This window comes from Macrotis lagotis, chromosome X, assembly GCF_037893015.1.
Source record: "Macrotis lagotis isolate mMagLag1 chromosome X, bilby.v1.9.chrom.fasta, whole genome shotgun sequence".
Classification (NCBI taxonomy): Eukaryota; Metazoa; Chordata; class Mammalia; order Peramelemorphia; family Peramelidae; genus Macrotis; species Macrotis lagotis.
This window is the reverse complement of record NC_133666.1, coordinates 300,725,338-300,742,259: the sequence shown is the minus strand read 5'-3', so window position 1 is coordinate 300,742,259 and position 16,922 is coordinate 300,725,338. Positions and strand designations below refer to the sequence as shown.

The window sequence follows — 16,922 nt, the reverse complement described above, 5'->3', positions numbered from 1 at the left end:
AACTTCACTAGCTATGTGATCCTGGGCAAGTCATTTGACCCTGACTGCCTCATATCCAGGGCCATCTCCAGTCGTCCTGATTCATATCTGGTCACTGGACCCAGATGGCTCTGGAAGAGAAAGTGAGACTAGTGATTTAGCACAGCACCCCCTCACTCAAATCTAATTCATGTGTTTGTCATGTCATCACCTTCCTGACAACATGATCTTTTTTGAGAATGAAGGACAGATATCACTTTACTGATATGAAGACCAAGACCATCTATTTTGAAATTCCCTTTCTTCATATTCTTTTCCATCTCTTCCTCTTTCTTCCCACCTTCAGGACCTTTCTTTACCATCCATACTCTTTAATGCATTTTAAATTTCTTTTACCCACTGACTCTGTCCCTTTTACTTGCTTAGGTTTTCCCCTAATTTTTCCTCATAATTTTCTTAGCTCCTTCAGTTACTTAGTGCCCCCCTTCTTTCTTTCTTCACACTGATCACACTCACTTTGTGCATACCTCTAGTGCCATCCTCCGATGATAATCAGCTACCAGTTGCCTCACTTAACTGCTTCATTTCTCACTACTCTACAAGAGCTTCTTAAGTTGTTGTTGACCTTTTAATTGCCAAATCCAACAACCTTTCATGTTGTCCTTTGTCTCACTATTATATTTAACAGTATTCCCAAGCCTTGGGGCTATGGTAACATCAAATCCAATGAATGCTTTCCAAATCTGTAAGCTCAATCTTTAGCCTTCAGTTTCCAATTTTCTGTTTAAAATTCAATACGTCCAACGTGTGAGACTCAAAGAATCATAGCATTGGAAAAAGCCTTAAAGATTATCTAATTCATTGACTACTCATAGAATAAATTCTTATAAAACTCATTATCTTCACCTCCAGATCTACTCTTCTTCCTGAAATGACTTCCCCTCCACTTCCCCCTTCCCCTATACCTTTCATGTTCATTCAGTTCAGCTCTGTAAACTTCTTCTGTTATGTGCAAAGCATTGGGAATGCAAACGTAAAACAAGACAATTGCTAATTCCAAGGAGCTTATGCTCTACAAGTTGTGATTCTAGGGCTTCTAGCACTGAAATAGCTCTTGAGACCATCCTGATTTGTCATCATTACAGTCTGCGTCCAGATCATCTTATGTCGTCTCTTTCAAAAGTTACTAAACTGGTCATCCCAGCTATGATTTCTTCCTCGTGTAATTCTTTCTATTCACTAGTTCAGATCAATCTTCTTATACAAAAGTGATTGTGTCACACTACACACAGAAGTAACATGACATAATGGGAGAAAAAAAAAATCAAAAAACCTCAAACCATAATGTTCTTGGATCTGTGTCCTGCCTGCCATTTACTAGCCATTTGACTGTATGCATATCATTAAACACTCATAGAGAGCTCAGGTTTTTAAATACATAAAATAGAGTGCTTTATAAACTATAAAGGCTGTTATTATCATTACTGCTCAAAGTCCTTCAATGGGCTCCTTTTACCTGTGGATTACATTCTGTACCTTGTTGTCAGACACTCAAGTCCTTCCACAAAGTGGTTCCAGCCTATCACCTTGCTCACTTTCCTGCAATCTTCTTTTTAATCTCAGAGTTATTTATGTGCATACCTTTGTCTCCCCTGCTAGATTTAATTTTTTTCTTTTTTCTGTTTTCCAAGTCAATGGGGTTAAATGACTTGCCCAAGGTCACACAGCTAGGTAATTATTAAGTGTCTGAGGCTGGATTTGAACTCAGGTCCTTCTCACTGTGCCACCTAGCTGCCCCCTCCCTTGTTAGATTTTAAACTTCTGATTATGGGCCCTGTATTTATTGCCCTAATCTCCCTCATACTCTGCTTTCTGTTTAGTAAGCACTTAAGTCTTTCTTGAATCAACTTATTTTATTTCACACCAGCCTGATATGAGGTAAAAGGGGACAATGTCATCATTTTATTGAAATTAAAGCAGAGCTTTGTTGAAGTTCTAAGCTTCTAAAAGGCTGATATTCTAGCACATAATCAGATCAGTCAGTTTTTTTAACTTCAATTCCAGAATGCTTTGCATAAGAGCATATTATTAAATAGACTAATTGGGTTCAAAAGACAATGTAAAGAATAAAACTAAACATAAGTAATTAAATATTTAAAAAGTAAAGTGAGATAGATATTAGTATTTGTATAATATCCTTATTTAGAAATAGAATCCCAGAGTTATAGCTGAAAGATAACTCATAGACCATAAAGATCAATCCCTTATTTTACAAATGAAGAATCTGCTATTAGGAAGTCTGACATGTATTCTTAGCGTAAAAGTTGTTTATCAGAGTGTGAAATAATCATTTAACATTTGTGTATATTTTGGTAGTCCTTTAGTGAAGAAGATTCCTTTAAAAAGTGCTCATCAGAAGTGGACGCTAAAAAAAAAATCGAGGAACTACTTGCTAGTCTTTTGAACAGGTGATTTGCCTTCTTGTTGAGTTATCTTATTTTGTAATCTAAATACTATGCATTGAAAGAATGATTGATCCTCTTTTATAAGTTGTATCCTAAAAATTAAAAGATAAATGAAATATATAATCTCTACAATTTACTAAAAGAATGCAATATCCATTTTTATAATGGGTTTTTCCTTTTTCCTTTCTCTTATATCACTTGGAATTTAGTGTCTTAATGTCTATACCAGGGCTTTTAAAAGGACTGGCAGTAATCTCTTCTCCAGAACGCTCCCTTTATCTACTATTTTACAGTAAGGAAGAACTTGAAGTTTTTTTTTTTTTCTGTGACTACTGCTTTGCCTTCCTCTTCCCCAAACTCAAATATCCCTAATTTGCTTTTGCTTCAGAAAAAGGGAAAGGGGTGCATGGAAACCAGGTAGGAAAGTCAGGTCATTGAGCCCTCCATAATCTAGCAGAGTCTTTTTCTAAATCTCTCTTGAAAGAAGTATGTTCATTCTTGTTAAAGAAGAATAAAGGAGATGAATATACACTACTTTTAAACTTATTGTAGTTTATAGTCCTTTCCTACCTTTTCTCAAACTGTTAACATTATTAAAGTATGATAAAAGAAGGAAATAGCTAACTATGAATTAAGGTTATATAAAAAATATGAATTTATGGGGTGGCTAAGTGGTGCAGTGGATAGAGCACCGGCCCTGGAGTCAGGAGTACCTGAGTTCAAATCCAGTCTCAGACACTTAATAATTACCTAGCTGTGTGGCCTTGGCCAAGTCACTTAACCCAATTTGCCCTGAAAAAATCTAAAAAAAAAATATGAATTCATGAGTTGCTTCTGAGAACATAGGCTTGGCAAGTAATATTCAGCCATCTGACTCTTTTGCTACCATATCCACTTCCTTACATTCTCTAGAAAATTGTTTGTTTCCCACTACAATCACAAACTCCCTGATAGTTCTACTAGAGGTTTGTTAGGGTATAAACTATGGGGGTAACCACCTTTGGAATGAAGGGAGAATCCAGTACCAAAAAATCCTGTAGGTACAGGCAGAGATCCTGTGATTTCAGAGACAGTTGAGGGTTGGCTGAGACCCTGAAGTTGAATTTCTCTAATTTTCCCCATGACTTGAAGCAAGGTTCTCGTCTGTTAAGTATAACCATGCAGCTTATAGAGCTAGTCAGATAAGGACAGATTAGTATGGCTCAGGCTGTTCCTGGGAAAACTTCTGTGGAATTAGGTCATGCTATCATTGTATCCAATGAAGTTATTAAATCCCTGACTTTTATGAGCAATTGTATGTGGTAGGGAAACCACAGAAATATAACTTTCCTATTGTCTGCTAACTCACTGAACTAGCCATTGGCCATTTCCACAGGACTGGTTTGCACCTCTTGACCATGTGAAGATGCTTACCCATCCAGTCATCCAAAGAATTTCATTTTTCTTCCTGAACTTTGAACAGAAATCTAATAAAATAAAAATTTCCATATTCATTGTGGAACAGAAGGAGAGGATGGTACATGGAACTACAAATCTTTTATGTAAAGATCAGCAAATAGTTTCATTGTAGGTAATTAAAGAAGTATGTTGAAAATTCACAAGTTTCCTGTGCTTCACTTAAAGGGGGAAAATCTTGTTAAATTTCTTAAAATAATGGATTTTCTTCTTTTAATCCTGGAATCTAGTGCTTTCTAAAATGCTGAAGTACTGGTTATAAATACTATGTAAATGGAAATTTAAAATCATCTAATATTTCATCTGTCTTTCAAGAATTAGAATTTTTTTTACAGCATCATGTTTTTCAGCACTTTGTGTACCTGAATAGTTTAAAATTTCTTCTTTCCGCAAATACACAGATTATTATTATAAGTAGTTTGTTTTATTAGAACATATTTAAATGTAAGGTATCATCATCATTATTATTTTTTTTAGTAAAGCAATCAGGGTTAGGTAACTGGTCCAGGTTCACCCAGCAACATAATATTTTTTATCATTGATATATTTACAGAAGAAAATAAAATGATTGTTATTCCACTATGAGTAAACAAAGTCATAAGGAAGTTCAGTGGAAAAACTATCAAAGATAAATTGGGAGTAGCTAGGTGGTACAGTGGATAGAGCACTGGCCCTGGAATCAGGAGTACCTGAGTTCAAATCTAGCCTCAGACACTTAATAATTCCCTAGCTGTGTGACCTTGGGAAAATGACTTAACCCCATTGGTGTTTCGTACACACATATATGTCCTTTAAAAAAGTGAATTCTATTTATTCAATGTGATTTGCTTCTCAATTCTAGAAAATATATCAGAAATTATAATTTATGCTCTATAAAGAAGAAAGAAAAAAATCATTAATAGGATTTTTTCCCCTTAGGAATAAATTGAAATATATCCCTCTAAGTTTCAAAGCTTTTTTGTTATGACCATTTTTAGTAGAAATCTAAACCCATTTTATACTTACCTACTTTCTTAAATTGAGCATATTAAACTTAGTTTAATGTTTTTATTTATGAGTCAGAGCCATTACTAATATATTCTGTTTCTGTAGCAGTGCTCCTTAAGTATATAGGCTATTTACATAATCTTTAACTGGCCTTAAAATAGTATGTTTTTTTGTATATCTGTTTATAAAAAAATTCCCTTTCCTTCCTTCCTCAGAAGGTACTTTTTTCTCTGTCACTTCTCTTTCAGTGCATGCCAATGGGAGTGCTCCTTGACTCTTTTGCTTCTGATTTTCTGTAGGTTTAGGAAAGTATATAAGCTTGTTAGAATTATTGGGTTTAAATTAAGACTAATAGATTCTAAGTGAGAGCTTGATTATTTTTGTTGCTCTATAGTCTTTTTAATTTCCTGGTTCTTTAGTTATTTTGTAGACAGTTGTACTTTCATAGATAAAAGACATCAAAGTTAAATGAGGTACTATTATGCCTTATTTAAAAATTCTTAAGTATTATGATTCATTATTTTCAGAGTATGCAAAGATGGGAGGAAGCCACATACAATAAGATTAATCATCCGTCGGTTTTCATCTGACCGACATTTTAACCGTGAGAGCCGTCAGTGTCCAATCCCATCTCATGTAATTCAGAAGTTAGGGACAGGTATGTGTTCATTTTATTGACTTCATCAATCCCTTTTTTGTTGTCAATAGATTTTTGCATCAGTTTAATTTTTTTCTATATTGAGAAATTCAGTAGTACAAAATGCCACTTGAATTTTTAACAATTAAATATTGAGGTACATAATGAGATGCTAGAAGCACAACCTGTTGCTATTCCTTTGTGGTTCCACAACTGAAAGAGAGATCCAGGTGAAACACTTTTTCTTTAAATTATAATTAGCAATTATCCTTAAAGATGAAATAATTTTTTAAAAAAGTAGTTAAAAAGGGTAATTTCCTATATTAAAAAAATTAAACTAAGGACTTCCTATGTTTAAAAAAAAATTAAACTAAGAACTTCTATCCCTCATGGACCTCCTATAGCAGTAAATATTTGTTTGACTGACTGTTGGTCAGTTCATCACTCAAGAAGTTCACTCCAAAGTATCAAATGTTTTTGTAGTAGTAGATTATAGAGGAGAGTTTTGGACAGTGATTGAGGGCAACCCTGTTCAGGTATAACTTATGCTAGAGGATAGGAAGACTGTTTTCCAATGTGTAGAACTTGTAGGCTAACTAAACTTTCATTTTAGGATTCTCTAGAGTAAGGCAAATGTTAAAGAAAATACTCTCTGATGCAAAGAACATTGGACTTGCAGTTAGGAGATCTGGATTCAAATCTTGGCAATGAATGAAGTCTTAATGACCCTAGGCCAGTAGCTTCACTGGTCAAAGCTTTGCTTTTTCTTTACCTGAAAAACTGGAATAATTATAATTGTTGCTTACCTATCGGGGATCATGAGGTTGGGACATGATTGTGAGGAAAGCAGTTTATAAATCTTAAATCCTATACAAATTGTGTGTTTTTTTAACAATAATATTATGTATGAAAATTATCCAACAACTCTTTAGGCCTTCCATATACTCCCCTGAGACCTTTTTACCTTTCAAATGTCTTAGAAGGACTTAATGATAAGTCTTATTTATTAGTTTTCCTGTTGTCATCTTTAGATTTTGGGGTTGTTATGTGCTCAAGGTGATCATTATAAAAATAGCAATGGAACCAGTGGGAAATCATGGCAAGGTGAACAATTGTTATAAAGATGAGGAAATTATCACTCTCCCCTATGACTTTTTTGTATTTTATAGTTTTGCATAATTCTTTTATATATGCATTATTTCTTTTGAGTCTCACAACAACCCTATGAGTTAAACACCAAAGGCATTGTCATCGGCTTATATGGAAGAAACCCAAGGTTCAGAAAATCTTAAGTGATTGACTGAAATTGAAGAGTGGGAGTTGTGCCAGTAGCCCACTTTTCACTAGAAAATGTCAAACTAATGATTTTCTCTTTTTCAGACAATGAAACTTAAACACAGGGCAGTTAAAAAGGCTTTCCCAATTCAGAGGGGTCAGATTTGTTTGTTCTTTGGCATTGTATTGCTTCTAATTTCTATTGTAGTCAATAAGTTTTGTTCTAAAAGCAACAAATATCCTTTTTTTTTCTTTTATTAAACATGTTGAAGTTCTTGGCTATTTTAGGATTAAATACTACTTTTAAGTCATTTGATTTTCCATGTAATTGTGAGATATCTCAATTATATATATATCCCAGGTTCTATTTTATTGATTTTATCCATGCTTTAAATCTATTTTATTCATATTTAAGCTTTTGATCTAATTATTTATGTAAAAGCATTTATTTTTCTTACATCTTTTATATTATCCATTTAGGAAATTATGATGTTATGACCCCAATGGTTGATATACTTATGAAACTATTTCGAAATATGGTAAATGTGAAGATGCCATTTCACCTCACCCTTCTAAGTGTGTGCTTCTCCAATCTTAAATCACTTCCTACTTCTAAGAAAGGATCCATTGAATTTTATTTGACACCATCATCATCATCAACTTCACACTCTGGCAAGCGTACTTATGTAAGTACAGGGTTTGGGGAAATATACTATGTTGTTTAGATTGTGTATATAAGATCATGAGAGTTCAGCTCTGGTGCTGTGGTCTGCTTTTTTGTGGGTTATTTTTTATTCATTTATATTCCCAGATGTTATTGTCTTATTTAAGACTTGTGCATATAATTTTTGACAATAAACATTCTTCTAATCTAGAACTTGAATACTTATTAAATCAGCTGAATGATTTCCTTTGTTAATCCATATATATTATGTAATATAAACAGTAAAGAAAGTTGGATAATCTTGGAAGTAGAAGTAAGCTTTCAGATAGTACTGACATTATGAAAAGGGATTAAAAAGCAGGACCTTTTTAATTTTCTATAGACATCCATTTAGTATTAGCAGAAGGCAAATGAATTTTATTAAAATTCTTAAATCATTTATACTTTACCCTGACCTTTTATTGAGCTCTAACAGCAAGCATTTATATATAATGCTTTTTGTCCTTTATTCTCAAAGACCATAACATCAGGGAGGTGATGCCATGACAAGCACATGAATTGGATTTGAGTGAGGGGATGCTGTGCTGAGTCACCAGCCTTACTTTCTTCTCCAGAGTCATCTAAGATCCAGTGACCAGATATGAATCAGGACAACTGGAGATGACCCTGGATGCAAGACAATCATGTTAAGTGACTTGCCCTAGTTCACACAGTTATTAAATATCTGAATCTGGATTTGAGTTCCTTTCTGCCTGACTTCAAGATCAGTGTTTAATACACTGTGCCACTTAGCTTCCCTAATATTCATAAAGACTGCCTACTGAATGACATTCTTTTTTTTTTAAGTTTTTTCAAGGCCAATGGGGTTAAGTGGCTTGCCCAAGGCCACACGGCTAGGTAATAATTAAATATCTGAGGCCGGATTTGAACTCAGGTACTCCTGACTCCAAGGCCAGTGCTCTATCCACTGCACCACCTAGCCGCCCCCTTGAATGACATTCTTGTAAAAAAGCAGACAATAGTAAAAGCAGGCAAAAGTCAGTGATATTTTCCTGATGATTAAAAAAAGACAATAACAATTTGTTGGACCTTAACTATGACAGTCAAAAATAGAGTGATTAACAAAAACACTATCTTAAACTATATGACTCAATCTATGAGGCTGTCAGTTCACTTCTTAATTTGTAGTGATTTATTGTTCATTGCAATATGTCACTAAAACTATTTTTAAATATTAATTTCTAATTTTAAAAATACAGTTTTACAATGAAAACAAACATCTAATTAGAATGCTAAAGACTCATTTATTAATATTTTGTTTAATTATGACTGTTAAAAATTTAAGTAGGCTTTTAATTTTAAAAAATAAGTTACATAAATAATATCTAGTTGCTTATGTTCCGTTATGGTGCTTGAGACAAATAAAATTAATTCAGATATATAGATAACTTTTAAGATAAAAATTGCTTAGCTTTAAGTTACATAGAATATTATTTTTTGAAATTATCTTTATGTATTGATAATGGTGTTTGATAAATATCATAGTATTGGTTTTTCTTCTCTTATATTTCTGTTTGTCTTCAAGTAGTAATTTTTCTCAAATAGTTGTCTTTAATTGCCCTGTGACCTTGGAAAAATCATTTAATTCCATGAGTGTCAACTTCCCTTTCTAGAAAATGGAGTAAGACTTAGTGATCTCTTAAGGCTCCTTCCAGCTCTAAAATTTTGGTTTAGCCAGGCATATTTAGTTTGTAACTCATTAATATTTCATCTCTCTGGGTTGATGGGTCATGAGGGAGAGTTAGTGAGGGTCGACCACATGATGTTAGAGGTATATTCCTATGATTTTATTATTATTAGCACTTGAAACTAACCACAGAAGGTTTTGAAGTCTATTGAAGAAAAAAATACATGCTCCAAGATTTATATCTGGATTAATGTATTAAATCATATCTTAACATGGAAGATACATTCTGGCATCAGCCTGGATGTCTCATCTCATGGGAAGTTTATCTATGAGATCATATATTTATATTTAAATTTTTTGTGTTGTAGAAAATGAAAGATACTCATATGGAAGAATTTTCGCAAGACAAGGAAATAAACTGGGATTTTCTACCAAGTGGAAGAATTGAAAGCATAAGAACTGGAGAGTCTCCATTAGATAGTGCAAATTTTACTAAAGAAAAAGAAATGCATGATATTCCATTTCACTCGCTTCCTGAGGGTATTGACCATGAAGTCTTTAAGCAGCTTCCAGTAGATATTCAAGAAGAGATACTTTCTGGCAAAACTAGAGAAAAAATTCAAGGAAAGGGAAGTTTGAGTTGTCCATTACATGCCTCTAAAGGAGTGTTATCTTTCTTTTCTTCAAAACAAATGTATGACATTGTTTCAAATCCCAGAGATCATTTATCCAGTAACAAACAGTTAACCTCTATATCTACCAGTGAACCAGGTACATCAGGTTTAAGTAGCACTGGTTCTACTTGCCTGTTTAGCCGAAAGGATTCTCCTCACTATTTAGATAGTGAACTGAGAGATGAAAGAATGAGCCAAGGACCTAAAGAATCCCAAGGATTCCATTTTTCAAATACAAACCCTGCTGTGTCTATATTTCATTCTTTTCCAAACTTGCAAAGCCAGCAACTCTTTTCCAAAAATCACACTGCAGATAGCCATAAGCAGGTTACAAGCTCAGTTTCTCAGCATCTCAGTCTTACAGAAAACAGAGAGCAAGAATCTGCAGAGGAGGAAATTACTTTTCCTTCTGGTATTGACCCTGCAGTTTTTTTTGAATTACCAGAGGATGTTCAAAAAGAACTTTTGGCTGAGTGGAAAAGAACAGGATCCTCTTTCCAAACTATACACGAATAAGCATGATGGAAAAAAATATAAAAATATGCCAAGCAAATAGCAACAACATTATGTTCCCCTCAGTCTAACAGCTTATTAAGGTGTTTGATATTAAACTGTTTATTAGGTATTCAATAATGTAGAAATCTGACTAATATGAAACATTCTAGATAAAGCATGAACACCATAAGGGAGGCAAACTCTTACATAAAGCATAAAAATGTTCATATCTGAAGTAATAATGTAAAATATTATCTTCCTCTCATTTTAAGGTTATTTTATATTGAAGATTTTTCAATAAAAATATCATGGTCAGCATTATTCCAACATATTCTATAAATTTGGGAAATGAATGCATGCTTGTGTAAATTTAAAATATCCACATACTACTGAGCTATAGGAAGTTAAAGAATGGCAATAAATCTTTACTTTTTGAAATTTGAAACAATCCAAGAACATCAGGTCACTGAGAGGTTTGAAAATATGAAAAATCTTAGTTTCAGCCAACTTACATAGATTTTGCCTGAAGTAACTTAACATCTATTCCATAATGGAGGATGACAACAAAATATTCAGGTTTAATGGATGGTTTCAGTCATTTTGTGTTCAAACATTGTTCAAATTGCTTTTATTAGGAGGGGTTAAGTGGGTGCCAGAAGGTGAAGACTCCATAGGAAAAAATTATAATACTGCCATTAGGACTTAAATATACAAGGTGAGGTTGTTTTGATACACATGGTAAGGGAAATTTTAGCTTGTCATTTTTTACACAGGATTATGGGAAATAGATGTGATATTTATACAGCATATTTGGAGATGAACCTTGCCATCAAAGAGGAGGAAAAATTAGTATTTTCATCTCAGTTTTTACCATCTCCAACTATCCCCCAGGATACCCCATGATTGCGATATAAGTAATCTTTGTAGCACATCCTTTGTAGCACATCAGAGTATCCTGGAGGACTGGGTAGGAAACAGTATGCTTTTTAAGGATATGGAGGAGATACAGAAGAATTAATAAGCATTAAGAAATTTATAGTCTATATGGAAATAATCTGTAAACATGAAAAAAAACTTGAAAATGTCCACATGGCTATATGCATAGAAGTGAGTACAAGAAAGACTCCTAATATCTTATTCTATTTAAGAGACCATAACTTTGTGTTTGGATTCCTTAGAATTTTAAGGAGTCAGTTACTGAGGGCCTTTTCCCTTTATAATCCAAAGGAAAATTATAGCACAAATATTTTTGAAGTCAGCTAATATGAAATTTATAACAGGAATGAAAAAGGCTTATCAATATTACATAACTATTTGGAGGTTTATTAGAGTTATCCTTAAAAATTTTTAATTTTCCAAATACCAAAAGTTCTATAAAGTTAACTCATCTGAGAGGCTGATGAGGACAAACATTTTGAAATTTATATAATTTGTCACCATAAATAATTTCAGAGTTTACCCACATAGTTAAACTATCTAGAAGTATATTAGCTATGACATAAATGATAACATATGAGATGTACTTGACTGATCAAATGTTATCAAATGTTAGTCAATCATGTCATGTTGAATAGAATTAGCTTTACACATGGCTTTGGAATAGGTAAAAAAGAGTTAAAGAACAAATAGGCCATGACTAGATTTAGAAAAGAAATCTTTTTAGGGATACATGTGACTTTATACAATATGGTTTTGAAAACCCTTAAAAGGAAGTTAGAGAAAATAAGATTTTTAGCATTTATATCTTTTAGACACCCCCTTTCTCAAAATATTTACAATTTTTCAGCCTGAGAAGTTTGTCTTGTTCCTGAACAGTAGTTTTACTTAACTGTCTTTTTTTCTACACTACTATTCAAAATGAAATTGTTTCAATCAATGCAATAAAGGCACTGTGCTAGGCACTGAAGATGCAAAGATTTTTACATGATGCTGATGTAACCTCAGGTAGTTCTCTGTGTTTGATACCTTTTTTTTTCAAAATATTTTCAGATACCACAACTAGTTAAAGAGTTTTGAAAGAACATTAAATTTTGTCTCAAAATACATGAATTTGAATACCATGTCTACTGCATACATACCACTAAGTCACCTCATACCACTCACAGCCTCTTGGAGCTATAATTTTCTCATCTCTGAAGAGGGATATTTGCGTTAGAAACTTTAAGATTTCTTCCATATCTAAATCCCATGAGTGCATGAGTGTTTTGAGTCTAGGAAAGATACTATTTAATAAGTTAACTGTTTTTAGGTTTCTTTTTTTTTTTTTTTTGCAAGGCAAATGGGGTTAAGTGGCTTGCCCAAGGCCACACAGCTAGGTAAATTATTAAGTGTCTGAGACCGGATTTGAACCCAAGTACTCTTAACTCCAAGGCCGGTGCTTTATCTACTACGCCACCTAGCTGCCCCAATAAGTTAACTTCTAAAAAACAAAAAAATTTTGTAAATTTCCTTTTTTCATAACCTGTAACATGGTTATTACAAATTATTTTTATTTTGCAAATTTTTACTGAGGCATAGAGAAGTAAAGTCACTCACCTACAGTCCCACAGCTAGTGAGTGCCAAAGCTATCAGTTAAACACAAAATATTCTCTTGGTTAGTATCAGTAATTTTGCATTGTACCACATTGCATCAAATGACTTCAGTGGTTTGGTCATTCACCAATATGAAAGAAGTAGGAGCAGTGGCATGGTCAGGAGGTATAGGTATGGTGTTTTATTGTAGTAAGACACTTTAGCTGATAAACTGAACTCAATAATGTAAAATGTTTTAATTCTTTTACAGAACATGGAGAGAGAAACATTGGTTCAGGTGGTACTCTTGTATACACACACACACACACACACACACAACACAGGCATTGAATTTCATTTTTAAAATCATGGCGATAGTCATATTTGGGAAAAGATCATTTCCCAAAGGTACATCTTCATTTTGAAAGACTTTTCTTAATTTTAGTGAAGGGCAATGAAGAACTCAGAGGGATCTTATCAATTATACAGAACAAAAAGTGAAATACTAGAGAGAATAGTAGTCCATGTCGTTTTTATCTGGCCAGGTTAGTCCTCTGGCATCAATTTCTAGTTGCTGGGGAAGTCTAAAATTGAAAAGAATTAGTTAACCAGATCCTTAGATGAGGATGAATGTTGATTTGTGGCCTTCGTCTTGACATAATTTTACCATATGCACTTTGATCTGGAAAAGGCAGTAGAAATTAAATTCCCATTTTTCTATTCCAAAAGAACATCTGGAGGACTTTTTTTTGTATTACCAATTTATGAATAATACTGAATATTAAGACAGATTGAGCAAGCTACAAAAACTTTCTTCACAAAATATCATTTACCACTATCCATCCCTCTTGGACCTTCAAGTAACATGAAACGTAATTAGCTTTCTTTTCTATTTGTCTATTCAATAATCATTCATATATATAATATGTATTATAAGGAAAATTGAACATATGGATGTCCTTTGACTATTGAAAAAGGCATTGAAGAGCAAGGGAACCTTTTATCAGTTTTTTTCCCCCTTATTTAACAAATGACCAAATCCCAGCAACTAATGTTTCTTGGTGAATCTCAACATTTCATTTTATTTTTAATTACCTATTTTTTTACTTACTAACACAGTCCCATAGCCATATGGTATTATCTGCTTTTTACATTCCTACCTTTACTTTTCAACAGTGTCTATTAATGAAAGATTAGAATGTATCTTTTGATATATAAATTAAACTCATTTTAATAGCCATTAATTTAGCAAGACCATGATGCCTTTGCTATATATTGTTATCTAAATTAATACAAACATTAAATTTTCACATAATTTTGAGGATCAATAATCTACATTTTTTTGCTTCTCTGAATAGCATGTGTTGGAACTTCGACAAAAGTTCAAAAAATACATAATGGGCTTAAAAACATCTATAGAAAACTACAAAGTTATTTTGTATTCCAATTGAAATGATTATCGAAATTCTTTTTAAGACCATAATATTTAGCCAGTTTGTAAAATGTTTTTAACTATCCAACTAAAAACTTTCATTTTTTTTAATTAAAAAAAAAGTAAGGAGTTCATGTAATCACTAGAATCCTACAAGCTTCCATTTGAAGTTGATTTAATCAAAATAAACAGTACTTTATTTGTAAAATGTTAAAATATCCACAGGGTTAAAAAGAATCAGATTTAATGACAAAAAAAGTCAATTGTTATAAGGTTACAGGTTTAATCATGCCAGAGTCCTTTACTATGCAGCAGATTAATATTTTAATTTTCTCTAATTATGAATGGCACAGTGAGAGCCAGTCTATCATGGGTATTAGGGAGTGAGAATGTAAGAAAATATTTTTGGTATGGGAATTATAAGATTATTAAGGCAGAGTTTATACAGTTTTCAGAATATCAGAAAAATTATATAGGGCAAACCAACCAAAATAAAGGAGAGACTGCAATAAATTTAGAATTGTTCATAGATAGATCATAGTAAATACAAAATATGTCTTTATTATTTGTATATCATTACTACTCATCTTAAAAATCGTGATATGCAGTTTTCTTACAGTTAACCAATATAGGTCTTGGCCATCCAGGAAATCTTTAATCTTTTAGAAATTTTAAATACTATAAAAGAAAGCAAGCAGGGGAGGTCAAGAAGAATCAAAAGATATTCTAATCTTTTCTCCTATCTTTAACTTCATATTCTATAGAAGTCACTAAATTTACAATCTTTATACTAATGCAAAATGAGAATATTTTCACCTTCATATTACAAGAGAGAATTACAAGGATGATGTGTAAAATTCTTTTTCTTGGAATAGTTGCCTTTAAAAACAAAGTTTATTTAGAATGCAGTTAAGGCTGGCATGATTACAAAATATGATGCATTCCAAACTATAGCATTATGATTTCTTTGTTAATAATTTTCTTTTGAATATTTTAACTAGAGAGAACAGAGAATCCAGCAATTATTAGGAGGAGTAACCAACACCAAGAGAGTTGGAGTTGATAGGTTCTCCCTGTGATTGACCTGTGCTCTTAGGTCACAGTGATTCCATTCTTTCCTTATGAATCTTTCCTTTTCTACTTTTCCTACTACAGACCTAGAGGAATATGTCTTCTGGAAAATTTGATCACCAGAGTGACTTTCCTTTGGGGAGCTGTGTCCTCCTGACACTTTGACTTATCACATTTATATTCTGATCATCGTTATTGAAGGAAAAATTCAGAAATTGTGTACCATTCAGAATGGTACACAGTTGTTCAGTGGATACATGGAATAGTGATGTAAGATTTTTCAAGAGACATAGATACTGGTTTGGAGATTTATCTCCATAGAAAGCATAGTGATTTACAAAGTTCAGGAATCCTGACTAAATTCCCAATCCAGAAAAACATAGTGTTAGTAACATACAAGCTAATGAAATATCAAAATTGTTTAAATAGAAATGTGTGCAATGTATGATAGCTTTTCTGTTTTGTGATTTGTCACTCCAATCTTAAATTTTATATTTTATTTAGTATATAAGTGGATTTTTATTCTCATTACATTTATCAAGTTTGAACAATTAAATGAAAGAAAAAAGTATTTTCTTAGTTTTAGTTTATACTGAATGCTCACTATACTTGCACTTATTTTCTTGATTCTATTTTTATCAATAGCATTTCTCAGAAGAAAGCAAGATACAAGTGGTGCTCTTGATAATATTGTTTTTGAGATAAAGCGATATTTAATGTTGATCCTTTTATAACTGAGTTTTTAGTTTCCTTAAGAACCCTGTTGATGTGCATGAGAAAATAATGTAATGGCATGTTCCACATTGACTGTTAGAAGAGGCCTGAAGAAAGTGCATGGATTCAAAAGCTGTACAGCCATTTTATTTCTTAGGAAGTAGTGATGATGAATGGCCTTTTGGGGATGACTGTGCTGCATGAGCCTTTTGTGCCTTTATTCCATCTTTTGCATCATGGATCAAATTCAGTAAGTTGGTAGGCATTGTTGCCTCAACTACAGCCCGGGATAAATTTCCTCGCAGTTCTGGTTGTACGTACATCACCAGTTTTGAGTGGCCAGGGTTCCTGCAAGAAGGGAAGAAAAAAAAATAAAGTAATTATTGGATTTACTCAATCTGTTTGTTCTACTTAAATTAGTCAAAGTTATTATTGCTATAATTTTATTTTGTAATTCTGTTATACTTGTATTAGGCATTTAAAAAGTTTGGTGATATTTTAATATGTACAATTTGAGAAATGAGGAAAAGGCGTCTGCTATCTGAAGTACTTGGGGATTTATTGACATTTATGGAGCTCCAGAATGACTATGTTAGGAATTCTGGGTATCTTTTCTTAATTACTAGAGTTAAGAATGTTGGTTAGAATTCTAGTTTCAGATTCTTGACTAAGGAAAGCACATTCCTTAGTACAATTAGCTATTGTTTTTTGGAATGTGTATATATAACTTGGAACCTGACTCATCAGTGTTACTAGGTGTTTAGTCTATATATAGTCCTCACTTCTTATGTGGAAATGGTTTGGAAGACACAGAATTTAAAGAACTATTTTTTTTAAGCATCCCTGTTTTTTGCTTGTTTTTTTTTAGGTTTTTG

At 32.8% G+C, this 16,922-nt stretch overlaps 2 protein-coding genes across 9 annotated transcripts in view; one reads left to right on the top strand and one right to left on the bottom strand.

Moving 5' to 3' along the window:
- The window catches only part of POLI (DNA polymerase iota), a 28,775-nt gene extending 18,139 nt beyond the window's left edge, over nt 1-10,636 (top strand). For 6 of the 8 annotated variants that reach the window (XM_074207899.1, XM_074207898.1, XM_074207897.1 and 3 more), the window contains 4 exons: nt 2,356-2,447; nt 5,414-5,544; nt 7,279-7,484; nt 9,518-10,636. In XM_074207899.1, coding sequence (XP_074064000.1) covers nt 2,356-2,447; nt 5,414-5,544; nt 7,279-7,484; nt 9,518-10,339 — 1,251 coding nt within the window. In that variant the 3' untranslated portion in view covers nt 10,340-10,636. The other 2 variants (XM_074207904.1, XM_074207905.1) reach the window with 2 other exon arrangements.
- Nucleotides 10,637-15,861: 5,225 nt separating this feature from the next.
- STARD6 (StAR related lipid transfer domain containing 6) overlaps nt 15,862-16,922 on the bottom strand; it is a 33,588-nt gene continuing 32,527 nt past the window's right edge. Inside the window, exon 7 of the mRNA XM_074207909.1 lies at nt 15,862-16,395. Coding sequence (XP_074064010.1) covers nt 16,194-16,395 — 202 coding nt within the window. The 3' untranslated portion in view covers nt 15,862-16,193. The remainder of the gene's footprint in view (nt 16,396-16,922) is intronic.